The 27,985-nt window shown below is 38.6% G+C and overlaps 1 protein-coding gene across 2 annotated transcripts; it reads right to left on the bottom strand.

The window, feature by feature from the left end:
• Nucleotides 1–777: 777 nt before the first annotated feature.
• Nucleotides 778–27,985, bottom strand: APIP (APAF1 interacting protein). 2 transcript variants are annotated; one of them, XM_070760977.1, is made up of 7 exons: nucleotides 27,789–27,985; nucleotides 20,665–20,765; nucleotides 17,796–17,844; nucleotides 13,228–13,345; nucleotides 9,851–9,986; nucleotides 1,604–1,771; nucleotides 778–986 (listed from the first exon to the last, which is right to left on the bottom strand). In XM_070760977.1, exons 1-7 carry the CDS (start codon nucleotides 27,903–27,905, stop codon nucleotides 887–889), a joined length of 789 nt encoding a protein of 262 aa, XP_070617078.1. In that variant the 5' UTR covers nucleotides 27,906–27,985; the 3' UTR covers nucleotides 778–886. The 2 variants fall into 2 exon arrangements, with proteins under 2 accessions (XP_070617078.1, XP_070617087.1); XM_070760986.1 differs by having other exon boundaries at nucleotides 27,840–27,985.

Raw genomic sequence — 27,985 nt, 5'->3', positions numbered from 1 at the left:
CTTCCCAAATGTCTGCCTTTCAAACTTTGTGCCTGGCATCCTCACCGAGGAAAAAACACTGAAGTGTAACATTATTATTCTTTAATTAGACTTGTATGCCGCCCCTCTCCTAAGAGCAATATGTTCCCATTTTACTTTTTCTCAACCTACCAAGTTGTAAGATGACATATGGAACTTTTATAATGTTATTAAATACATTGGCATCATCTATTTTGATAAAATAAATACACCATTCATTTCCGCATACTATTTTTTCCAGGCTGCTTTCATTACTTTTCAAGTACCTAAAATTTTGGAATGATTTCTGTGCTGACATATGTTTTGGGACAAATATGCTCACTTTCTTAAGTTGTCATTTTTCAAAAATAAAAGCTAATGTCTTATTTTGGAATACTTTTATTCATGTCAGTCCTTTAATACCTATATGAAATTTTTTTAAACATTTCCCCTGTTGGATCCCTTGGTCGGCTTCTTCTAGGAAGAAGAAAGAAAGAAAGAAAGAAAGAAAGAAAGAAAGGAGGGAGGGAGGGAGGGAGGAAGGAATGAAAGATTCCTGAATGTAAAAGTTGTAAGGTCACCATGTTTGAATTATGTATTCTTCAACTCTAGAATACGAATTACAAAGAAGATCCTAAAAGTCCTCAGAGAGGAGCGGCATACAAATCCAATCGATTAATCAATCAATCAATCAATCAATAAAACAAAATGTTATTACATAAATTCAGAGGTAAAGGTGTTTTGTATAATTCGATATCTACATGAGGAATAGACATTAAATTGGGTAACCTTCAGACTTTTAATAAACAATATTTAATGGTTAGTGTTCAGACATGTCCTAGAAATCCAGTAATATTGTACTGAAAAGTAGTTTTTAGGGAAAAAATTGTTAAACAATTCCATTTTCTCCACTAGGAATTAGAGAAGGATCGATTCCATGCTGTTTCATTTGTACTGCAATGTCAAAGAGGTAGTCGTAACATTCACACCTGAAGAAAACATAAAAGGAAAAATAAATAAATAAAGTAGGTTCACCGTCAGCGATGGTGAACCTAATCAGCCAAAATAGCATGGGCGCACGCTGACACACATGCCCGAGTGCCCACACCCACAGTGCAATGCCTGGGAAGAGCACAAACAGTTTTCTCTGCCCTCAGAGGCCCTCTGGAGGCCAAACCTGTTTCCAAACTTCTGGCTTCCCAATAGGCTCATGTTTCACCCTCCCCAGGCTTCCTTAGGGCTGTGGGAGGGTGCAAACGTCCTCTCCCATCCTCTTTGGACACATGCATGTTGGAGCTGAGCTAGGGCAACAACTCCCATGCCAGCAGATATAATTTTGCGTGTCACTTGTAGCACCCGTGCCATAGGTTCACCATCACTGCCCTAGAAGCTCTGCAAGCATTTATAAAACAAGTGTAAAAATAGAATAGTACAGTGGAGAATATTTTTATACTTGGTAATTGGAATAATTCCCAATTCTCAAAAATAAAAACCGAAAAATCAGGTGAAGTAGAAGCAAACACAATCCAACTATAATTATATGCTAAGAGGTTCTAGAAGAGATAGACCCACACAATATATTGGTTTACTTCCCCATTCTACTCACATTGTCTTGGCTTTTTCCCATGTTTCACCCCAAACATAAACACCATGACGTCTGACCAGCACAGCACAGGTGTCCGGATATGCGTTCATTGCATGTGCCATTCTCTCCTTCAAGTCCTTCTCTTCAGGTGTATTCTCAACAATAGGGACTACTAACATGTCATCATATCTGAAAAAATGAGGTTGCGTTGATATGAATACCATGGTCATTTTAGCCTCTCATACCTAGTTATCATTGCATTGCTTGTTCACTTTGTTTAAAACATTTATATCCATGTTTTCTCTTTAATGTATCCAACTGTGGCCAGCAATTAAAGCAAGCAATAACCTTCCCCCCCCCATTTCAAAACCAAGAATCCACGAAATCATTATAACTAAGATCATTTGCAATACTGTATTATCATAATAGACCATCATCAAATATACAACTGACTGTTTAATTTTGACAAAGGAAGAAAATGAGCAAAAATGTAATACATATTATAGCTTAATCACAATTAGAATTCTCTAAAAAACTATTTTAAAACATTGTTTTTTCACCTATTTCAAGATATTGATATCATATAGGGGAAAAGGAATTGGGTACATATATTCAATGGGCATAACCCAAACAAGGATTAAGAGAGGCAAAATAACTTAGAAAGAAATCAGACTAAACTCGGTGTTTCCTTGTGTCTTTACTGAAAAAAAAAAATCAGACTGTACTCTCAGTAATTTCAAAGACATTGACAGTTTAATTTTGACAATACGATTATGTGTAATTATGTGTAATCTTAGATATAACAGTGAAATATATTGCTTTTGTTACCAACAATTGATTGTATTCTTATTTTCAAAAAGTAGCAAAATGTACTGAATCACTTCTTACTACTTGTTATCACTTGTTATTATTTACTCAAAAGGAAGATGAGCTTAAATGTAAAAGTCTTCTTTTACATTTTACAAGGTTATACATATACATTATTTTCTCTTGCATAATAGAAACAGCTCTATGAATTCAGGACAAACATCAGATAGAGATGGGATACAGGAATGAAAACATGGCTTTTCCAGCAGACCAGGAACCAGTGAATGGTTGCATCTTGTCCCGGCTGAATGGATGAATGTTTTAAAATTAAAAGTTTTTAAAAATTGTGTCATTGTTTTTTAGATTGCTGTTAGCCACCCAGAGTCCCTAAGGAGCTGGGTGGCATACATATTGCAATAATAATAATAATAATAATAATAATAATAATAATAATAATAATAATAATAATAATAATGTAAATACTGTATTTTTCCCCCAATTTAATTTGTGGACTCAATTGACTAGTCAATTGACCATATCAAAGTAAAGATAGTGATCACATTGGTCATCATAAAACTGACACTTATCAGAAACACTATACCCTAGTGTAAACTGGTTAAAATACAACAATATTAAATAGAGTTAAAATGCAGTATGATAGGCTAAGATAAGTAATGGAATATGAAAATATGACTCATGCAAAGGTTTGCATTAAAACAAATGTGGAATACTGGTATAAAATGTTCTTAAATGAGTTAATCTCCTTTGCATGCAACCCCAATATGTTCTATAAAACATGTTCTCATCTGGACAGCCCTGACTATAAACTTAACAGTTCTACAAATTACATACATATTTGTACCCTGAAGAAAGTAAGATAGTTGTTTGTTACAGTCCCAATATGTGATTTTGTCAAGTAGGGACTAAATACTGTATATAAGAATGGGCTGTTTTTGGGAAGTGGTAGAAAACAATTCATTCATAGTTTCAGCAAGCACAAACCCAAGCTTATACTGCATTCAACTCTTAAACTATGAATTGAATGGCTCTTATTCTCAGAAAAATATTTGCAGACCATGGCTTTACTAGGAATAGATCTCTTTAATATGGTTTATTCCATTGCAAGCTGGAGGATATCCCTGGGGGCTTGGAGAAAACTGATATGGGGATGGCTTATTTCTTTGGAAAATAAAGAAATTCTCAACAGACATTTGTGCTGGGCTGCAAAGCAAATGAAGGTTAGTGTATGTTTGCTTGGTAGCAAGCTGCACTGAACTCAATAGCTCTTACTAGGTAGGTACCAGTATGTTATGAAATGTGGCAACAGCTTACTTATGTTCAAGGTATGCAAATAAATATTCTAGCCCTGATCACCTCTTATAACCCTCCCTATGGAAAGGCTGAACATCAATAATGGCATATTTATCTGGTGGCTTTCTGAACGACTGAGTATTAAACATCTTAACCCAAGCCTGGTATTCTACTAAACAGAAATAAGAGTTTCCTTCCCGTTTTCTTCCTCTGACTCTGTTCCACTTTTCTGCTTTATTTGTGCATTGAGTTGCTTTCAACAGTGTTATTTTTCTGTAAAAAAAATTTCACTTCTATAATAAGAGGGGAAATTGTAACCCCTACTTTATGTTAAATGTTTGTTTGTATGTTTGTCAATTTTTATGAAAATTAATAAAGTTTTACATTTAAAAAATAAATAAAATAAAATACCCAGAATATCTGGGGTCCTAAAAGCCCAGTATTATCCATTGGGAAAACAACAGAGAGATCATTAGTCAGAAGTTAGATTCAAACTACATATCTATCTGCAGGTTACTCGAAAAAACCTTGGAGTTCTGCATTAAGAGCACCCACTGTAAACATGGTAGCTAGTTTTTAAATAGAAGTAATAAAGATGATACAAAACATGTTTACAGCATTACCCAATTGGTAGTTGTTACAACACATCCCTAGTTTCATGGAGGACATGTGGAAACATCTCCTTTCATACTGCTCTAGTTTGCAGGGTGTCTAGAATACTATGTCCCAAACTTCAGCTTTCTAGGTAAAATGTTAGCATATCCCATTGTAAGAGAAGCTGCAGCATCTTTTATTTATGGTAGTGATATATTATCCTAAAATCAAATAAGTATGAAGTATATAAGTAGTAGTCTGACAATTTGAATTAAATTGGTTTGAACAGTGCCAAGATAACTTAATCCCACTTTATTATTCATTGTGCAAATTCCAGTGAGTAATCTGCTGAATCTTGTTCATAGTTGAGATTTTTAGAATGCTATGTTGATAGTATCAATCCACTGAAATGTCCAAGCCATTTAACTTAGGGATTTGAGATAGGTTTCACTTGTTTTCTCTCTCATTCATAATTGAACAACACAAGTTCATTCCTGGAATTGTTAGGGGTATAATCTTCACAAAATTAAAAATTGCTTTATAATGAATACTTAAAGCATTTACAGTGACTGCTAGACTAAATAATATTTTATAATGGTTAAAAGTGCTAGGTAGTTTAACCCCCCTGCTGACAAAATCTTTTCCTCTTCTCATTTTAGAAACATAGAAGATTGATGGCAGAAAAAGACCTCATGGTCCATATCTCCTTATACTATTTTCTGTACAGTATTTTATCGTAGGATGGATTTATGTTTATCCCAGGTATGTTTAAATTCAGTCACTGTGGATTTACCAACCATGTCTGCTGGATGTTTGCTCCAAGCATCTACTATTCTTTCAGTAAAATAATATTTTTTCACGTTGCTTCTGATCTTTCCCCCAACTAACCTCAGATTGTACCTCCATTCCTATTAAAAGCACTTCCCTCCTGAACCTTATTTAACCCTTTAACATATTAAAATGTTATGTCCCCCCTTTCCCTTCTGTCCTCCAGACCAGTGTTTCCCAACCTTTTTTGAGCCGCGGCACATTATTCATATTTTCAAAATCCTGGGGAACATTGAAAGGGGGGGGGGGCGGGCTAAAGAAAAGTTTGGACAAAAAAACCCTCTCTCTTCCTCCCTTTCGCTCTATTTCTCCCTCTTTCTCTCTTTTCCTTCCTTCCCTTCTTTCTCTCTCTCCATCCGTCTTTCTTTCTTCCTCTCTTTTTTGCTCTCTTTCTCTCTCCCTCCTTCCCTTCCTCCGTCTTTCTCTCTCCCTTGCTCTCTCTCTCTGTCTCTCTTGCTATCTCTTTCTTGCTTTTTTCTCTCTCTCTTTCACTGTCTTGCTATATGTCTCTTTCTTTCTCTTTGCCTCTCTTGCTATCTCTCTTTCCTTCTCTTTCTCTCTCTCTCTGCCTCTCTTGCTAAGTCTCTCTTTTTCTCTTGCTATGTCTCTCTTTCTTTTTCTCTCTCTCTGCCTCTCTTGCTATGTCTCTCTTTCTCTCTCTCTTTCTCTGCCTCTCTTGCTGTCTCTCTTTCTTGCTCTGTCTCTCTTTCTCTGCCTCTCCTGCTATGTCTCTCTTTCTCTCTCTCTCTGCCTCTCTTATATGTCTCTCTTTCTTTTTCTTTCTCTTTCTCTCTCTCTCTGCCTCTCTTGCTAAGTCTCTCTTTTTCTCTTGCTATGTCTCTCTTTCTTTTTCTCTCTCTCTGCCTCTCTTGCTATGTCTCTTTCTCTCTCTTTCTCTGCCTCTCTTGCTGTCTCTCTTTCTTGCTCTGTCTCTCTTTCTCTGCCTCTCTTGCTATGTCTCTCTTTCTCTCTCTCTCTGCCTCTCTTATATGTCTCTCTTTCTTTCTCTCTCTCTCTCTGCCTCTCTTGCTAAGTCTCTCTTTTTCTCTTGCTATGTCTCTCTTTCTTTTTCTCTCTCTCTGCCTCTCTTGCTATGTCTCTCTTTCTCTGCCTCTCTTGCTATGTCCCTCTTTCTCTCTCTCTCTCTTGCTATGTCTCTCTTTCTCTCTCTCTCTCTCTTTCTCTTTCTCTCTCTGCCTCTCTTGCTAAGTATCTCTTTTTCTCTCTCTCTGCCTCTCTTGCTATGTCTCTCTTTCTCTCTCTCTTTCTCTGCCTCTCTTGCTGTCTCTCTTTCTTGCTATGTCTCTCTTTCTCTCTCTCTCTGCCTCTCTTATATGTCTCTCTTTCTTTCTTTCTCTCTCTCTCTCAATTGACCGCCACGTCAGGGCTTCCGCTTGCAGTCAGCTGAGAGAGAGAGAGAGCGCTCCCTCTCGCCGCCGCCTGGAGCTCCCTCTCGCTGCAGCCATCTCCCTGCGACTGCCTGCGGCCGCTGCAGCCCCCCTCCCTCCCACCGGGCCGCAAAGGACATTTGCCGCCGACGCCAGTGAAGCTTCAGCTGGGCGGGGCGCTGCCGGTACTTCCCTCCTGGGGCTCCCGCTCGCAGCTGTCCCCCGGCTTCTGCTCGATGCCGCGGTTTTCGGCGCTGTCCTGCTGTGCCCCAAAGAAGGAAGGCGGGAAAAGGCGAGAAGAATGGAGCTCTCCTCCTTCCTGCCTTCCGTCTTTGGGGCCCAGCAGGACAGCGCCGAAAACCGTGGCATCGAGCAGGAGCCAGGGGACAGCTGCGAGCGGGAGCTCAGTGCAAGGAGCCGCTGACTGCGGGCCCCAATTTGCCCGGGGCCCGGTAGCGCGCTCCCTGTAGTACCCGTCTATCGGCGGCCCTGGCTTTGCGCCATGAAGAGAAAACGGCAGCAGGGAAAATTCGGCCGTTTTCTCTTCATGGCGCAAAGCCACACAGTCCCGGACTCTCGGATTCCTCGCCCCAAGGCAGGAGGCGGTGGCGGAGAAGAGTGGGCGGATCGGGCGGGCAATGGGGCAGGACGGAGAAGCCAGGGGCGCGTTTGGCCGGAGGCACCGTGGGGAGCAGGGGCAGGGTGGTGCGGCAGTAGGAGTAAAGGGAGCCGCGGCTGCCCCTGCCTCCCTACGGTGCCGCCGGCCAAACGCGCCCCTGGTTTCTCCGCCCTGCCCCATTGCCCGCCCGATCCGCCCACTCTCCTCCGCCGCCTCTCGCCGTGGCACACCTGACAGTGTCTCGCGGCACACCACTGTGCCGCGGCACACCGGTTGGGAAACGCTGCTCCAGACTATACAGATTGAGTTCATTAAGGCTTTCCTGATAAGTTTCTTTTTGTAGGTGAAGTCTTCAGAACTGAACATGGTATTCCAAATGTGGATTCACCAGCACTCTATATAGCAGGATCACAATCTCCCTCTTCTTGCTTGTTATACCTCTATCTATGCAGCCAAGCATTCTACTTGCTTTCCCTACCGCCTGACCTACTCACCATTTTGAGACTGTCATAAATCACTACCCCTAAATCCTTCTCTTCTGAAGTTATTGCTAACACAGAACTGCCAATACAATACTCAGATTGAGGATTCCTTTTCCCCAAGTGCATTATTTTACATTTGGAAACATTAAACTGCAGTTTCCATTGCGTTGACTACTTATCTAGTAAAGCTAAATCATTTGCCATATTACAGATGCCTCCAGGAATATCAACCCTATTGCATACTTTAGAGTCATCAGCAAATAGGCAAACTTTCCCATACGTCACTCAGAAATATATTAAAAAGAATAGGACCCAGAACAGACCCTTGTGGCACATCACTTGTAACCAGGCTCTTCTCCGAATACTCGCCATTAACAACAACCCTCTTTATGTGGAACAGTATCAAAGGTTTTGCTGAAGTCCAGATAGGCAATATCCACAGCACCACCTTTATCCAACACCTTTGTGACATAGTCAAAGAAACCAATGAGATTAGTCTGACACGATTTGCACTCAGTAAAGCTAAGCTTGTTTTGGTCCAATAAGTTATTGGTTTTTAGGTGGTGATTTATCCTCTTTTTGAGTAGAGTCCCATCATTTTAACTGTAACTGATGTCAAGCTAACTGGCTTGTAGTTACCAGCTTCTTCTCTACTGCCCTTCAACACTGGCCATTCTCCAATCATCAGGAACATTTCCTGTTAAAAGGGATTGGTTAAAAAATCAGTCAGGGGGTAGCAATGATAGATCTGAGTTCTTTAAGAAGTCTGGGGTGGATGCCATCTGGACCCATTGCCTTATTTGTCTTTAATTGTTCAAGTTCTTCTAAGACATTGGCCTCTGAGATCACTGGAGCTGAATCCCTACAGTTGGAAGCAATGCTATATCCATCCATAGTATTATATTGTAAACTGCCTTCTAAGAAAACTGAACAGAAGTAGCTATTCAAATGGTCAGGCGATCTCCTTATTCCCATCAATGTATGCATTATCCCCAGTACTAAGCTTTGTGATGCTGCAGTTTTTCTTTTTCCTATCACTAATATATCTGAAGGTTTTATCCTCCTTCTTTACATATTTGGCAATTTCTTCCTCTTTTGAGGCTTTAGCAGCATATATTACCTCTTTCGCCTCCTTCTGTCTCATTTTATACACCTCTCTGTCTGCTAAACTTCCAGACTCTTTATACCTCCTATAGGCAGACATTTTTTCATTGACTATAGCCCTTACATCATTACTAAATCATAGTGGTTTCTTCTTCCTTTTACCTTTAGTCATTTGCCTTACATACAGTCCAGTGGCTTTTAAGATGGCCTTTTTTAATACAGTCCAATCTTTTATGATGATGTTTATTCAACGTTTTCAAAGAGGACCCTGACATCTTGGAGGTGATGTCAAGACTTTTATGATACACAGAAAAAAAGAGATTTGTTGTGATCTTAAAAGTTATTTCTTAGCTACTCTAATAGAGGGGATTGAAGTTTGAGTCCATGAAACTATAAGTAAAAAACCATTCTTGTATGTATCAAGATAAATTTATGAAAAACAGGATAAAAAGCTTGTCTTTACCTTTCTGAAAAAGGTTTCTGGGTATTCACATAATTGGGAACACGTATTTGGGATGGATTCATTTGAGCTTTTGGGAGTTTGGGATAAAAATTAAATACAAAAACTATAAAAGTTTTTCTAGCACATCAAAGACTAGCAATTATCACACAAGGTTTTGTGGGTCACAGATCCCTTCATCCAATGCATATTGTGATAATGTATTTAAGGATGCTATGTGTAGTCCTCAATTTAGGACCACAATTGATCCTGCATTTTATGTCACTAAGTGAGTTGTACCGCATTTTAAGACCTTTCTTGCCACAGTTGTTAAGTGAATCATTGCAGTTGTTCAGTTAGTAACATGATTGTTAAGTGAATCTGGCTTCAGAAGGTTGCAAAAGGATGTGATCCCAAGACACTGCAACTGTCATGAATATGAGTCAGTTGCCAAGAATCATAATTTTGATCATGTGACCAAGGGTCTGCTGCATCAGTTATAAGTGTGAAAAATGGTCATGAGTCACTTTTTTCAGTGCCGTTGTTAAGTTTGAACCGTCACTAAATAAACTGTTGTAAGTCGAGGACTACCTGTATTGTATTGTTACAAAAGACAAAACAAACTTGACTTTCAAAAACTGCAGGTATGAAGAAGTACTCCATATTACTCCAAAGTTATTAATTATTGTAAATTACCTGAAATATCCCCCTGTAGTATTTTTCTTGATTCCTTTTATCATCTCCTGATGAGTGATTTTAAACTCTTTTCCTGGATACAAAAGTGTGGCCATTACAGCAGCTTTGGAATGAGTATGAATCACAGCTCCTGCCCCTAGAACAGTATTTTTAAAGAAGACATGATTCAAAAATTAACTATTTAAACCAAGGCACCTACACTGGTCCATTGTAGGTGACTTTGTTCAAAAGATTGTTTCCTTATGGCTGAGTATTTTGCCCAGTTAAAGATTACAAACACAAGAGTTTGTAGTATATAAGTAATCCTTCATTTACAATCACAATTGAGCTCAAAATTTCCATGGCTCAGTAGCACAGTTGCTAAGTGAATTTTGCCCATTTAAAAAAAAGAAAAAGAAAAACATTGGATGTGATGTTACATTCCAGTTTAAACATTTCCATCAAGTTATTTCTCCTCCTAAATACAATTCTTTATTTCTATATAAATATATCTGAACTTTATATATAGTACTAAATCCATTTTTTCCTATTCGCTAACGTAAGAGTATATACATTTCCAACTTGTTGCTAATTCTTAATCCCAACAGTCCTCCTCGATTCCCACCAGTAATACAAGGGCAGCCCAGAAGGCAATGCACCAATTTTTTTTTTTGCTCAGGCTACAATAATGGTACGAATACAAAACTTTAGATATATATTATTTGAATTGTCAGGTGTGCGTATGTAAATTTTGCGTTTCTTCAAACAGATAACTTAGCTAGAGCTGTGTTTCGAAATGGCATCTGTAAGTTATGTACGTTAGAAGCAGCGTGTCATCACTGAATCTCTCACTGCGGAGAAAGAAACTGTTGGGAACATTCACAAACATTTGTGTACAGTTTATGGAGAATCTGCATGGATTTGAATGGATGCCATTCATGGAAGACATTTTGAGGATGACAAAGAGGTGATTTGCACAGTGCAGTAATGGCTTCATGACCAGAACAAGGACTGGTGCAAACAGGACATACACGTCCTTGTATCTTGCTGGAAGAAGGCCACTAAACGGGATGGAAATTACATGAAAAAATAGGGAGTATAGAAGAAACACTCCGTTTCATTGTGTTCAATAAATAATTGTTGAAGAAAAAAATGTGGTGCATTACTTTCTGGACAACCCTCGTATCTTACCATGCATCTGTCATTATGTCTTCACCTTTACACATGAGTACACTTATATATGCATTCAGTAGTACATATTGCAAGACAGCCCTCCTCAGTTTGATACCTACCAAAATGTCTGTCGTACATTAAGGCAAGGCTATCAAACTCCCAGCCCGCAGGCCGAATACATCACGCACTGGCCACACTCAGTTTAGCAAAGGGGGGGATGTCCCGCCACAGCACATGACGCTACTGTGACAACGTGAATTTGGCACCCTGCAGTAAGGACTGTAACATGGACTACACATTATGGAAGTCACTGATCTCAATACATATTTACAGTAGGAAAAGATGCAAGATAGTGCTAGATCTATTAGAATCAGGACTATGCAAGGCAATTATATCTGCATCACTATTGCCTTGTATAATAATCTCAAACTAGTTTCTTCCAAAACACTTTTTAAACTGGGATGCTGCCACCAACAGGCTAGAAGTAGAATTGTTTCAATATTCATAATTTCCTGTCTTTAAACTTGTAACTCGTTGCTTGTATCCTTAAGATTTTTATTGATATTATTTCCACATTGCTTATTTGACCCCTATGACAATCATTAAGTGTTGTACCTCATGATTCTTGACAAGTATATATTTTCTTTTATATACACTGAGAGCATATGCACCAAAGACAAATTCCTTGTGTGTCCAATCATACCTGGCCAATAAAGAACTCTATTCTATTCTGTTCTGTTCTATTCTATTGAACATCTTTGAATAAAAGGATGGATATAATTTTCTGTTATTATAATTCTCTATAATTCTTGATGTTGGAAGACAAGAAGACAAACTGACTTTAACTGGACTTCTTCTAAATCAAAAGCTCCCTCCATTTCTATTTTTTATTCAGCGTCATCCTCTATTTCAGGATATACATTTAAATCTACCTATTCTTAATACAGTAGTACCTCTAGATACAAGCTGTTCCACATGCGAGTATTCCAAGTTACGAGCTGAGACGTGAGCAAAATTTCTGTTCGACACCCGAGCTCAAATTCGGGATATGAGCCGAGGGTCCACTAGGTGGCGGAAGAATTCCATTTTTTTCCAGTTATCTCGGCACGAAAAGCCAAATCTAATTGCATTCGTTCGAGATATGAATTGTCCGACATACGAGCTCGGCTCTGGCACGAATTAAACTCGTATGTCGAGGTACCACTGTATAAGATATGAATTACAAGCACAGGAAGAGCTTTCTTTGCACACCTTCCAAGTTTCATTTTCCTTCTCTTTTGTTTTACTCCAGCTAACAGGAGGACTCAGATCAGCTAGTAACGTGGAAAGCAAATACATTAATTAGTTTACTATTATTACTAATAAAATAAGGGCTTGTGTCAATGAATTTGGTGTAGTTTTGTAATCTGTTCCAATAAGACACTACTGGGATCTTCTAGGATGCTCAGGTCTATAGGCTAGATTGGGAGGTTAAAGAAAAACCCTCAGGAACTATCTATCTATCTATCTATCTATCTATCTATCTATCTATCTATCTATCTATCTATCTATCTATCTATTTATTGGATTTGTATGCCGTCCCTCTCTACATCCTTTAATTACATAAGCTGTTTTAAGGCTCTTTCTCCTCATCAGCTTGTTAATTCTAAAAAGTGAATAGAAGGGGACCAAATTTGGTATGGGATAAGAAACTGGTCAAAGAAAGTAGAGCTTAAAAGTGGGCTAAATTAAGCTGGAAACTGTGTAGCAAAACAAAAATCCAGATAAAATGTCTGCTATGGGAGAGGCCAATGACTCGGAATATTGCCAGTTTCTGAGATCCCCACCCTTCTGGTCATTTTTTCTACATCCAGCCTATTATTAAGGGATTGGAAATAATTCCGAAAGCCACACTTCATACCCTTTTCTACTTTTTCTTTTTTGAGGGATGGGAGTGGGGAAGGACTGTACTTTAATATATCTTAACTCGGGCTTTGGCTGAAGATGAGCAAGACCAGGGTTGTTTTCTTTCTATCCAGTTCATTATCCCTGTCATTGCTATCCTTCGTTTGTTTCTCATTTTTAGTGTCTTGTTTTTCATGTTTGAAATCATTTGTAAATCATCCAGAATTGCTGGAGGTCTGATGGCCTCCAAATCATCATAATCAGCTGCCTTCCAGTCATTATACAGGCAAAAACCACTCTATTATCAATTGCATCTACCTCCAAGAATATTTAAGCCATACCTCTCATGATGTAAGCATTCATGAACAGAGGTGTACATTGACTCTTCCTGAGTTTCTTGTAGGATGGAGGGCCACTGATGTCTTTTTCGTTGATATCACATACAAACATGTCTTCTGGCTATAATGAAAGAACAGACAGCTGGGATAACTATTACTTTTCAACAAAAACAAAAACAACTCTTTAAAACAGCTTGACAAACCATGGGAATCTATTTTTGACAAGGATATTTCAAATTGAAAAAGTACTAGAACGAAACCATGATGATACAATCGATTCAATTTATTGGGGTTCTGAGCAAATGTACTATATGAGGCAGCCAAGCACCTATGCAAGTACACACTACATTACAGACAGTCCAAAAATATCCTTTGCCGGTTCAAGCTCAATAGAAACTGGTTTTTCTACTATGCAGGAGAAGCTGGCTATAAGCAGCATTGACTGGCTATAATGCTTCTGCTGTCAGAACCTCAGCTCTTCCTATATCTGCCGCAATTGCAGGTCTTTAAAATGTATCTTACATTCAAAGGTAAAATGAAGTGAAAACTTTCTGAACAGAGAGTCAAAGCAAGACATCTAATCATGTTATTTTTGTACTGCACATAATGTAAAATCTATGGTTTTAGAACTATTTTTGCACATAGTATAATGTTTTATGGTTTTAGAACTTTTGATAACACTTTAGAAGATTGCTTGTCCCCACTTCAATGCAATATAGATGTAACACTGATACACATGCAATCTGCTGAACTTATACCAGTATATCACAGTACAATGTGAAGGGGCACTGACTTCACTAACATTAAATGTAAGTAAGAGAGTATGATTGTCAATTTAATTATTCTACTTTATACTCAATGCACTTGTTTGATTTTAATGGATTGTAATTATTAAGCACTAGTATTGCCATCATCATAGCCTTGGTGATCAATTTTCAAACAATTCTCCTTGAAAAGATTAAACAAACAAATGAAAACTGAGACTGCAATTACCCACAATCCATCTTCTAAATCTGGCACATTCAAATGAATAAACACAGCTCTATTTAAATATGCACAATGTAATCAAATCCATTTAATTCAGTGGAACGTACACCCAAATAAATTGGGATAAGATTCCAGTCTTGAATCAGAAAATATGCATTAATGGTGTTGAAGATTAATCGTAGAAGCCGTAGGTTCGTTCTAACTAATAATATTGCATTTTATAATAGTATCATAAAACTTGTGAAGTATAACTTTTCACATTTGCAAAACATCTAACTTAAAATCCAAGAATTCATTGCAGTATAATATTTCTTGTACAGGACTATTTTTCATTGTTTAAAAATTGTTGGCAAGAATTATAAATGGGGAACCTCTTCCCACCTACCTTCCAAATTGAGAGGAAATTTTCACCGATAGTTAGATAATAGTTAGAACACCCTAGAGCCAAAAACAAAAACAGATAATCTATATATGGTCGTCTTTCCCAGTAAGGCTCAGATGGAGGAAAGCTGGAAACTGCTACCCTGAATGAGGTCCTTTTGTCGTGCCTTGAAAATAAATTCCCTATGGAGAAGTCACTTTAGCGGAGAAACAAGGAGTAGGAGAGAAAGTTCTTCCCATTTTTTGTTGACGGCTACTCTTCCTGAAACAGGTCTTGCTTGGGGAAAAGAGAGAGAGGGAGCAGAGGAATGGTAGAGTGTGCTCTTTAGCACGATTGAGTAGCTGACCGGCTGCCTCAATCAGGCTGGCAATGGTCATCTCTAACTAGCCCAGAGGTCATGGAGTGAAGAAGCAGAGATTTCTACTTGGGGTGAACAGGCAATGGCGAGAGTAGGCATATAGCCCCATGGCTGAATGGAATATAGCAATAGCATTTATAGCATTTAGATTTATATACTGCTTCATAGTGCTTTAACAGCCCTCTCTAAGCGATTTACAGAATCAGCCTATTGTCCCCCAAAATCTGGGTCCTCATTTTACCCATCTCAGTGTCACGATGAGAGTGATTAATGTCCGTTTGAACACTAATCCATCACAGAGGTGATGGACTGAGAGCGCAGTCATTTAGTTTCAAAGCAAGATTTCTTTTTATTATAAAAGTAGAAAAACAAATATATCACAGGGGACAAATTAAAATACATCTTCACATGATGGCAGCTAGAATAGGAAAGGCAAATAAAGGACAACAGGACATAAAGACGGATATGAGGTATAATGATGTGGCAGGATATTACATCATAATAGGTGGATCTAATAAAACACACACAGTTAACTATTTAATTACTGAATGTCTCTGAATGTCTCTGGGGCTGTCAATATTCAGCGTGACACTCGGAAGGATGGAAGGCTGAGTTAACCTTGAGCCGGTGGTGAGATTTGAACTGCTAAACTACAGCTAGCAGTTAGCTGAAGTAACCTGCAGTGCTGCACTCTAACCACTGCGCCACCTCTCTTATGAGAATGGGCCAAATGTAGTTCTCCAGGTACCCAATTTGCCTTAGAGTTGTCATGAAAATGTTTACACAAACAAACTCCTACTGCATTTTCTACTGGAAAACAGCCCTTCCCTTTCTTACTAGATTCTTACTAGATCTTCAATATGTTCTAGCGGCAGGCTGACACAAAGATGAAGACTCTTGTGTGAGGACATGTCCTCAATAACAAGAGAACAGTCCCTCTGTAGAGAGCCAAGGGAATCTTGAATGACACAAGGAAGAGCTATTTATCAAGGCGACTATCAGATAAATGGGACCCAGAAAGGAAATTAAATAAATGTCTCGAATGAGCCCTTCCTTAGTTAACTGGAAGATAAAGGAAGGGAGAAGGAAGTATATTCAGACTTACAAGATTATGTTACTATCTTTCCGGGACCGCCTTCTGCCGCACGAATCCCAGCGACCGGTTAGGTCCCACAGAGTTGGCCTTCTCCAGGTCCCGTCAACTAAGCAATGTCATTTGGCGGGACCCAGGAGAAGAGCCTTCTCTGTGGTGGCCCCAACCCTCTGGAACCAGTTCCTCCCAGATATCAGAGTTGCCCCCACCCTCCTTGTCTTTTGCAAGCTCCTTAAAACCCACCTCTGTCGTCAGGCATGGGGGAATTGAAATTTCTCTTCCCCCTAGGCTTATAGAATTTATACATGGTATGCTTGTATGTATGAGTGGTTTTTTAAATTGGGGTTTTTTAGATTGTTTTTAATATTCGATTTGTTTACAGTGATCCCTCTATTATCGCGAGGGTTCCGTTCCAAGACCCCTCGAGATAATCGATTTTTCGCGATGTAGGGTTGCGGAAGTAAAAACACCATCTGCGCATGCGCGCCCTTTTTTTCTATGGCCGCACATGCGTAGATGGTGGAGTTTGCGTTCCCCGCCGCCCACGCAAAGGGGAAACCCCGATTCGGCTCCTTGCTGCTGCTGCGTTACCGAGCAGATCAGCTGCTGGGCGGCCGAAGGAACCTTCCCTGGGTCTTCCCGGCCGCCCACGCAAAGGGGAAACCCCGGCTCCTCGCTGATGCCCGCCGCTCGCCCGCCCGCCAGCAAGAGGGGGAAGACCCAGGGAAGGTTCCTTCGGCCGCCCAGCAGCTGATCTGCTCGGCGCAGCAGTAGCGAGCAGACGAAGATCGGGGTTTCCCAGCCGCCCACGCAAAGGGGAAACCCCGGCTCCTCGCTGATGCCCCCGCTCGCCCGCCCGCCGCCTGCCGCCCGCCAGCAAGAGGGGGAGAGATAGAGAAAGAGAGAGAAGGAAAGAAAGAGATGAGAGAGGGAGGAAGATAGTGTGAGAGAGGAAGAAGCAAGATAGAGAAAGAGAGAGAGAAAGAAAGAAAGATGAGAAAGGAAGGAAGAGAGTGACGTCATCGGGTGGAAAAATCGCGATATAGCGTTTCGCGAAGATCGAGATCGCGAAACTCGAGGGATCACTGTACATTGTCTTTTTATATTGTTGTTAGCCGCCCCGAGTCTTCGGAGAGGGGCGGTATACAAATCTAATAAATAAATAAATAAATAAAAATAAATACTATACTTTTACAACAAAAATAGAATTGACTTCTTTGGCACTGGTTTCCTAGCCTGGTCATCCCTTGAAGGAATGACATCATTTTAGGTGATCCATATATTTTTTCACTGGTAATTGCCAAATAGTTATAAAGACAGACTCAGTCTCTGGTTTTCATATAGGAATATAAAATAGTAGAAATGTTAAGAGGCTGACTTCTTTTTATAACTTCTAACAAGCTTTCTACCATGGCCTGTCAAAGACCATTTTATAGGAAGGACTGTCCTTCTACATATTAATAAAATGTCCTACTTAGATAGTATGCAAAAGAAAAGATGCCTATAGTATAATTCACTTTTGCTGTCCCACTCATTCATACTGCCTCCTAGAGTTCAACTTTAAAATCTCATATAATCCAGAGGAAGCAAAGAACAAAAATGAAAATTACTTTTAAATCTACACATAGCAATCCTATATGTGTTCATCTAGAAAGAACTCCGGGGGACTTTCTCGTGAATAAGTATCGATAGGCTGTGGATTTATTTTCAAGGCCACAATCCAGATAGAAATACTACTCATATTTACTTACCTGTATTCTTTCTTTTTGGACACCAGACGGAGCAATATATATTTCCTTTCTGGGAGGGAAGGAGAAATCAGAATTGTAATTGTAGGCAGAAGGCATCAGGAAAAATTAAATTTCATTTACAGACATCATAGGATATACACTATTTTCTTCTGCTATTATTATATTTTGGCAACTATGCTTAACAAATTGCCATAGGTTTGGCTAGCTCGAGAGCAATCAGCATTAATGCAAAAGAGCTACATTAATAATCCCTGACATTTTGTTTCATCAGTACAATCAATGCGATTGTATAGAACAAGCTTCAAATATAGTCACTGTAAATTGTACCAGTGAAAAACACATGCAGTTATTGCAGAGATACAAATCAACTTAATTAAAAGAAGCTACAGGGTCCTGCAAGGAAAAATGGAAACAAAAAACTATATGGCTAATGACTACAGTTAAAAGGGAAAAATATTTCACACACCTTATATAAAATCTGTGGGACAGGATAAAATACCATCATTTAAGAACTACTATCACCTTTACTTTTGAAAGCATGAAGAACAGGGACACCTAGTGGTTAATTAGTCAGGTAAAACCAGATTTTCTACTGTTTGAAGGCAAAGTTAACATTATTTTTGCATTAGAAAGAAGTGGCAGAGATTCTATCTTCATGAGTCAGATCTGATTGGATCACTAATTTGTCAAGTACATATATTGGCAACAGCAAAAAGCCTACAGCACAGCTATTGGCAACATTACAAATTTAACCATTTGTAATCTGTTTGTTAATGCGAACACATTCTCCAAGTCACTAATGGCAATATGTTTGCTTTAACTAACCCATTGCAGATTTTTTGGGCCTTAGTATATATAATATTTGGCTGTAATGGCAGATAACTGATAATGGAAAAATGAAAAAGTATTTATCTACTCTGGGGAAAAAACATGATTTCATAGTTTTCCTGCCTCCCTTAAAACAGATAATTATAAAAACAGTTTCAACAGAAATATATGAACAACTGACATAAACAAAGCTGTAATAATACTGAACACTTTTAAAAACCTTTTATAACCATGAAGGATAATATATTGTATTCTGAAATGTAAACCTGCATATACACAAAACTATTACTTTCAATCTACTATTTGAAATTATTGAGAAATATAAACCCATGAATTTATTATTTGTCTTTTTTTTTTTACTCTGAAGTGGAACATGTAAATAGCTACACTTGCTCAGCAGAAAACATCTTAAACAGAATTTGAAATATTTCTACTTTGAAGAGCCATGGCAACACAGTATGGCAGGCTAATTCTGTCAATTGCCAGCAGTTCGATTCTCACCAGTTCCAGGTTGACTTACCCTTCCATCCTTTTGAGGTCAGTAAAATGAGGATTGAAACTGTTGGGGGAAATTTTCTGACTCTGTAAACTGCTTAGAGAAGGCTGTAAAGTACTGGAAAGCAATATATAGGTCTAAATGCTATTGCTATTGCTAATACCCAAAAATCTAATGATTAAGCAATCCTCAAAGTTTCTTTATACAAAATTGATCATCATTCCCAGTAAGGTCTTCCCTAAGTTCCACATTTTCAACCCTGGTACTCTGGACCCAACTATTGCCATAACTCTTTGGATTCCAAGAGTGCTTGATGGAATCCTGACTGGAATCTGGGAATACAGGAACATCAGTAGCAGAGAACTATGTTCTTCCCTGTTTTTTTCTGATAAATTCTAGCTTCTAGCCCTCAATAGTTAGCAAGGGCACTCCTCAGAGTGGATCAAAGGAGCCGAGGATTTTACTACCACATCATTTGAAGCAGAGTTTAGTATTCACTTAATTAACAAACATAGTTTTTCTATGACTTTTTGATTTAAAAAAATCCACAATGAGGTTAGTTTTGAGTGTGCGAATTAAAGATCTTGGATAAAAAGAAGTATGATGGGGTCTTGTGTTTTTACTTAAAGATTCTCTTTCATGAACCAATAAATCCTTTCTGTTCCTAGGATTGAGATTGAAAAAAACCTTGAGAGAAAAACGTCAGAACAATTTCATCCGAAGGAGCAGAACTTACATTAGGAAGTTATTTTATGGAGACAGATTACATGATTTTCCTTTTATTACCACTATGTGGAGCTAACAACCCACAAAGTAAAGTACTGTACTGTATACTGACATGATTTCTTTGAAATATAAATGGTTTTCTAGAAATTTCCAGGACACCAATAAAGCAGTTTCAGATTGATATCATTTGGGAGTGTGTACACGTATACACATTAAACAAAATGTCTACGCAATCATGTTCAGCAAGAACGGAATTTGAATTTTTAAAAGACATTGTGATATTATTACTGAGATTTCACACACACACACACACACACACACCATTTTGAGGGAGATTTCCAAACTTCCACAGGTTGGGGGGAAAGGGGATCTCCTATTTCATCAGGTTGAATGACTGTGCTTATCTAACTAGACAATCCATGCCTGTTGGATCATCATTTAAGAAATATGAGAAATCTTACCTAAATAAAATTTATGTACATTTTTTAGAAATACTAAAGAGGTGTCCCTACTCAGAATTGCCTATTTTGTGTTCTATGGTCTATCAATCGATTTGTGAATTATGCTAAAACAGTTTGAATTATTTAAACATGTCAAGTACTCTAAAATCTTTATCATATTGCACAACATTTTTGAAGTATTAAACTGTACGTAGTTTCCGCTGACACTGGGAGATAAATAATATCTACCTTAGTTTTGAGTTGCCTGAAGAGTGTCATGCACCTTAATACATGTTGTGTTTTATTTTTCACAAGCTGTTTACCCCTCCCCCCAAAACCTAGCATGAGTTAAAACAATTTAAAAACTCATAGTATTTACCCATGTTTCAGGCTGATTCCACCACCAGTTCCTGTAACCCATCCTAAATGATAAAATTGCCGACAAAGTTCTGGAATCAAATTCCTTGGGTGCACATTTTCCTATAGGAGAAACAAAAAATATCTGATCGTTTAGTAGTTAGTTTATTATTCAGGTTAAAGATAAGCATTACAGTATATTTATATATCCTGTAAGTGCGTGGAGATACTGGAGATTCTGCCCCCACTCCAGAATCACCTATTGAGATGAACCGCTATATAAATCAATAAATGATTGAGTGTCAACACTGTAGAGTCAACATTGTAGAGTCAATACTAGGATTCAGTCTCAGACTATTCTCTTATCCAGACTCCGACAGCATCTAAGCTATGGCACCAAGAAAAGACATTAACAGTATTTCCTTCATAACTCACAATAGCAATTTGCAATTGGGTATTATCCACATATTGATAATATAGCAACCAAAACTGTGGGATGAGCTCTCCCAGAGCTTCATACAGATGTTAATGGCATTAAAAGCCACTGAGACATTGTACTAAATGTACAATTACATTACTGTTTTTAAAGAAAATATTTGAAAACCAATAAAGTATTTATGTTTAGGTTTAGGTTTATGTTTATTAGATTTGTATGCCGCCCCTCTCCATAGACTCGGGGCGGCTCACAACACAATAAAAACAGTTCATAACAAATCTAATAATTTACAATTTAAGATATTTAAAAAACCCCATTATTAAGAGGACATACATACAAGCATACCATACTTAAATTGTATAGGCCCAGGGGAGATATTTCAGTTCCCCCATGCCTGACGACAAAGGTGGGTTTTAAGGAGTTTACGAAAGGCAAGGAGGGTAGGGGCAGTTCTAATCTCTGGGGGGAGCTGGTTCCAGAGAGTCGGGGCCGCCACAGAGAAGGCTCTTCCCCTGGGGCCCGCCAACCGACATTGTTTAGTTGACGGGACCCGGAGAAGGCCCACTCTGTGGGACCTAATCGGTCACTGGGATTCGTGCAGCAGGAGGCGGTCTCGGAGATATTCTGGTCCAATGCCATGAAGGGCTTTAAAGGTCATAACCAACACTTTGAATTGTGACCGGAAATTGATAGGCAACCAATGCAGACTGCGGAGTGTTGGAGTAACATGGGCATACCTAGGGAAGCCCATGACTGCTCTCGCAGTAAAAGCCACCGAGAGGTCCAGCAAGACCAGAGTGCACTATGTCCTTCAGGTTTTGACAAGTTATTTAGGAGAGGTTTTGAATATACTTTCTTAAGATGTGTAAGAGATGTTTCAATTTAAATATTTCATTATGATTGGATAGACATATGTTTTCTTACAAAAGAACCCCTTCCTTTTTCAGATAAAAATAGAAAATTAAGTGTCTCAAAGTCATTTCATTTGTTGGAGTAAAGCTGCCAACATAATCAGCTTTAAAAATGGCGTTAAAAATCACCTGCAGTTTGACATCCTTCACTTACCACATTTCAACAGATGCAAAATAATAACCTCAGAACAATTAACGTGAAAGGACGTTGACAGAATGCAGCTTTGTATAAGCTATCCACCACTAATATGAATTTGGTCATAGAAACAAAATGTCCTTTGTAACTGTTCACAATCTAGCCCCGTATGGCGAACCTATGACACGCACGCCACAGAGTGCACATGGGGGCAGGGGGCATGCACGGGGTTTGCTCGAATTGCATTTTGGGGCTTCACGCGGCACCCATGCCCCATATCTGGAAAGCCTCCTGCACCAACCTGGAAGCCAGAAATGGGTGAAGGGGCAGGGTGGCATGTGCTGGGATCATGTGTGCATGTGAAGGGATAGGGGGTTGCATGCGCATGGTATGCAGGGTGTCACACACGCATTGCATTATGGATATAGGCGCATAGGCACACTGTCACGTGCGCACTTTCGGCATGCAATGACAAAAAAGGTTAGCCATCAATGATCTAGCCTTTATACATGTATCCTTGAAAAATATTAGACATACCGTGGTACTTCTACCTAAAATGCCTCTACTTACGAAGTTTTCTACATAGGAACCAGGTGTTCAAGGGTGGTTTTTTTGCCTCTTCTCAAGAACCATTTTCCACTTACAAACTCAAGCCTCCGAAACTGTAACCAGAAAAGACAGTGAAAAGCCTCTGTGGGGCCTCTCTAGGAATCTCCTGGGAGGAAACAGGTCCAGAAAAGGCAGGGAGAAGCCTCCATGGGGCCTCTATAGGAATCTTCTGGGAGGAAACAGAGCCTCTTCCCTCCCTGTGGTTTCCCCAGTCACACATATCATTTGCTTTTACATTGATTCCTATGGAAAAATTGCTTCTTCTTATAAACTTTTCTACTTAAGAACCTGGTCACGGAATGAATTAAGTTCGTAAGTAGAGGTACCACTTGTACTTCCATAAGCTGAAAGGTTTTTCTCATTCAGTGTCTTTCAAGATAAGCTGCAGGTTATGTTACATGTGGAAGTAATAGCAGACAATTCGTGAAAGGATTCACCAAGGATTTATAAAATTACTGTTAAGCCATAGAGCTGAAATACATTTGAGAAAAAATATTCCCAACTTTCTTTAACTCAATTTCTAAGAAAAGTTAGATATTTATTGTAATTCCTATTAAATTGTACAAGGGCTGGCTGTGAACTACATTTTATTTTTTTTAAAAAAAATGCAGGTACATCTGAGTTGCAGTTTATTCTCTTGTAGACTTTTCTCATTCAATTCTAAACAATTATTGGAAAATGTATAGAAAAGACTGTTCTTTTCGTGGTATGGTTTTCAAAAGAGGGTTGCAATTGCCATTTTCTTAGCCTGAAAGAAGATCACTCAGCTGGTTTTGTGATTTGTGCAGAATGAGAACTCACTTCTTCCAATTTCTAGCTTGATGCCTTAATCACTACACCAAATTGGCTTACATATTCTTTCTAATCTCTAAAAGAAAACCATATGAAAGACAGCTATCTCTAGATAAACCTGAATTATCTCCTAAATTGTAAAAGAATCTTGAATCAAACATAATATCAATATGTAATTCCCTGAGTTAGATTTATATTAAGTAAAACAATACTTTCAGTAATATTTGTGCAGTATTGTACCTTTATTTAAAAATTATGTTGCTTTCTATAGTCTGGCTACTATTCAAATAATTTATGGCTCTGACATGATACATTTTATGATTCTTCCTATGTGTAAGTTTCTCTGACATCCCAGATTTAAAGTTAAGAGTAGGGTATGTGAGATGTTTGCAATTCAATTGTTTATTAATTTTTCCCCCTCCGGATTTTCTTTTTGTTGGTTCATTTTCTTACATTTTTTAAATAGCTGACTCAGAAAAATTAAACTGTACAAATAGAACTACTCTTCTGGCAGTACCGAGCAAATGTTATTCTAAACAGCAAGTAGCCAATACAGTACTTTTAAAATCTTTACTAGAGGTTTTCTTATCTTTCAAGCTGCACTTGTGTGATAGTGAGTTGATACAAAAACCTTCCCAAAAATGTTAACTTCAGCTGACAGCCATTAAAATTGGTCACCTTTAATTTAGCGTTCATGAAAATTGAGCATGTGTTCTCATTTTTCCTCTATCCTGGCTATATATTTTTCATTAATGGGAAACTAATAATTTTTTAACATAGTTGGATCGATTTTTGCTTCAGCAGATTTCTGCAAATTATAGAAAAGTCCTACCCAGGTCAATCTGACCAAGATTTGCAATTCTATTTTTGATGTAAATTGACAAATTATAGTTCAGACCCAGTTCAGATGCTATTCCAGGAACTGTTTCCAGAGCACCATACTACTGTATAGTCTTTCAAGACTGAAAGTTGTCAATGAGAGTTCAGACCCAATAGCAAACTATGTTTTGGCACAAAAAGGAGGAAATTGATGGTTATATTTGCATGATTTCTATGTCACACAATTTTAATTAAATTTATATGCTGCCTATCTCACTCTGCAAACCGACTCCATATATGAGGATTGTGAAGAATTCTTGTTTACAAATTGATAATTCCTGCTAAGCAAGTCTTGTAAACAAGAACAGTCAAATTGGGAAAGGTTTTTCTATGCCTTGTTTAGTGAAAAGGGCAGACCAAGGACTCTCAATCAGAGTAATTTATAGACTTGAAAATCAGGAATAAAACAAGTTCTCCTTCTCTGGCCTGTTAAAAACCAGGCATACTTAGTTATAGTGCCACAAGGTTGCCATTTGTTTTTGTTTCTTGGTTTTATTGAATAAACTTCAAATCAGAAGTTTTAAAACAAAATACTGTAACTATGTTTACAGGTATTCCTGTCATTATTTTATAAAACAGAGTTTGTTGAAAGGGGCAACATTGACAAATCAAACAAGAGAAGCATGGAATGGTTTAGTATGACACACACATACCAGCCAAAGTTGGGCTCTATTAAGATTGTTGACTTCCATGTTACAGAATTCCCCAGCTTCACCAAAAGCATAGATGTGAAATTTTGGAGTAAGTATAGCATATAGAAAGGATCAAAACTAGAAAAGATTGAGTGGGCATCTGCAGGAACCTAGGCAATTATCAAATCTGTCATAGAGATGGATGTAGTAGATCAGAATGAAGACGTGAAATTGATGTAAGCTGATTTGGGATTTTCTGTTGTGAACCCCTTCCCGCACTGCTTTGGTAGGTCCTTTTTTTTTAAAAAAAAGTATTAAATTAATTTTAGAACTTACACTGCAGTTTGGCCAATCTTATCTGGCTTGGAAACTAAACAGAATTAGACATGATTAATGATGTTAATCCATTGTGTTCGGAGAGGACCTTGATATCTAATGGGTTGTGGGCTGTACACGATGTGTCCGCAGGTGGCTGGTAAGGCCTATATGGGCACGAAATGTTCTGCCACATGTTGGGCAGACATGTGTGGGCACCATTGTCCACTTCTAGCTCTGGCTTTGTGGAATGCTCACTTCTCTTCTGCTATGAATGTTCTTCTGTCCTCAGATGTCTGGCAGCCTTGGTGGATCAGCATGTACCACGTTGATCGATCTTGTGCCAGGGTTTCCCAGGAGGTGGTGTTGATATCGAGGGACTTGAAGGAGGCTTTCAATGTGTCTTTGTATTGCTTCCTTTCCCCCCCATTCACTTCCTTTAGACAGCTCACCATAGAACAGTTTAGGGAAGCAATGGTTTGGCATCCTAGCAACATGGCCTGCCAAGCCGATCTGGGCTTTAATCAGCAGAGTAGGAATTGATGGCAGGCCTGCTCTGGAGAGGATCTCAATGTCTGGCACCTTATCCTGCCACCAGATCCAGACATGATTAATACTTATTATTAATATTATATTAATTAATATTATATTAATATTAATTAATATTATATTAATAATTAATAGGAGACCAAAAGGATATGTAAGTTAAATTGTAAACTCAAAAAATATCCTGAAGAAGGCAACAGCTACCAAGAAAAGTATATGTTTGGGTCTCTGAAATGATTAAAGGTTGAGTCTTAAGTCATCGCTTTATTATTATTTTTAATTGATTGGTTTATATTTAAAAAACCCTATAAATATTTATATTTAAAATACATGTCAACTACGTGCCAGTTTTTGGTCAGGCAGTTGTGTAGATTTCGAAGTTGTTGTCCATGTTTGCTTTGCTTATTAGATTGATATATTTTTTCCCCTTAATGACTTTAAGGTAGCATACAAAGTTCTCTTTCTCCCTGTGTTCCCGGACTATTACAATCTACAAGGTAGTTTGGGCTGAAAGACAATGATTGAGAAAGTAACATATAGTAAATGCTCAAAGGGAAAGATTCCACACTATGCACAATGGAGTAATAGCTAATGAAAATGATGGATCTTGCAGGTTTGGCTAAATTGGCTTCTTTGCTTGAAGAAAAAAACAATACAGGGGTACCTCTACCCCGCTACTTACGAACTTTTCTAGATAAGAACTTGTTTTGCCTCTTCTCAAGAACCATTTTCCACTTATAAACCAGAGCCTCCAAAACTGTAACCAGAAAAGGCAGGGATAAGCCTCTGTGGGGCCTCTCTAGGAATCTCCTGGGAGGAAACAGGGCCTCTACTCTCCCTGTGGTTTCCCTAATTACACACATTATTTGCTTTTACATTGATTCCTGTGCGAAAAATGGCTTCTTCTTACAAACCTTTCTACTTAAGAATCTGGTCATGGAGTAAATTAAGTTCGCAAGTAGAGGTACCACTGCATTTACATTTATGACTGATTGGAAACTGCCTATAAACTTTTTGCAAGAAATTAAAAATAACACACGTATGATTTCTGGACTGATGATTAGAAAAAAAACCCTGGATAACAGAAAAAGTGGGCCTTTTTTTGTAATCATAGAGTAAGAGTTAATTTTGTCAACATACTTAATTTTGTGGTAGATGAAATTGAAGTTTTTTTCCTTTGCTCTCTCCTTTTGCACTTTCATCCCCTTTTTTCTCCCTGTACTGTACTCTTTTTATTAGTTTGTGTTAATGTTTTTGTGTTTTGTAAAACATTTAATTTTTTTTTAAAGGACAATGGTATGGTGAGATCAATGTTTGTACTTGGTGGAATAGACCAGGCTCACAATTAATATTAGACACCCCATGATTCTACTATATCTGCTGCATTAATCTTACCTAATAATCAATCCAAATATCGGATGTTATATCAGAAAGGCCAACCCCACAGTACGTTTTCAGTTCATGTACTGTATCTAAGCACCTATCTGGCATCTTACTAACAGTTACAGTTTGCAATTCATTGTTCCTGCCGCATTAAATAAATGTATCATAGGCAGAAACTCGACCGCCAGCGAAGACTAACTTTCCTGTTCCGTTTTTGGCTTTCAACGGATGCTATTCCTACTATAAATAAAGGGAAGGACACTCTTTTGCAGCAGTGTCGGATTTTTTTTTAAAAAAAATCGAGCGTCATTTTCGTCTCCTAGCGATTGTTTTTGTTGGCCACAACTTTAAGCAAAAAAAAAAAATCAAGTTGGCTGGCCATGCTTTCATGAGACGGGCAGGAACCCTCCCGTTAGGGGAATTCTAAAACTGGACCTGGACACCCAGGTAGCAATTGACACATGCTCGCCACCTTAGGCTATTGCGCGCCTTCTTCCTCTCCCTCACCTGGGTAAGGAGAACTGAATCGGCGGGGGGCCGCTGAGCGCACCCCGTTACCTTTGCTTCCTCGAAGCCGTACGGACAAGCGCGCTCCCCAAAGGGCTCCGTCATAGCAGTACACATTCTTCTTAGGGCCGGAGCTCCTCCTTTCGGAGGAGAAAGACCCTAACCCTTCCGACTCCGGCGCGGGGAGGAGCCTCCTC

The sequence above is a fragment of the Erythrolamprus reginae genome, chromosome 1 (genome assembly GCF_031021105.1).
Source record: "Erythrolamprus reginae isolate rEryReg1 chromosome 1, rEryReg1.hap1, whole genome shotgun sequence".
Lineage (NCBI taxonomy): Eukaryota > Metazoa > Chordata > Lepidosauria > Squamata > Dipsadidae > Erythrolamprus > Erythrolamprus reginae.
The sequence above is the reverse complement of the archived record's forward strand: the minus strand, read 5'-3'. Positions and strand labels throughout refer to the sequence as shown.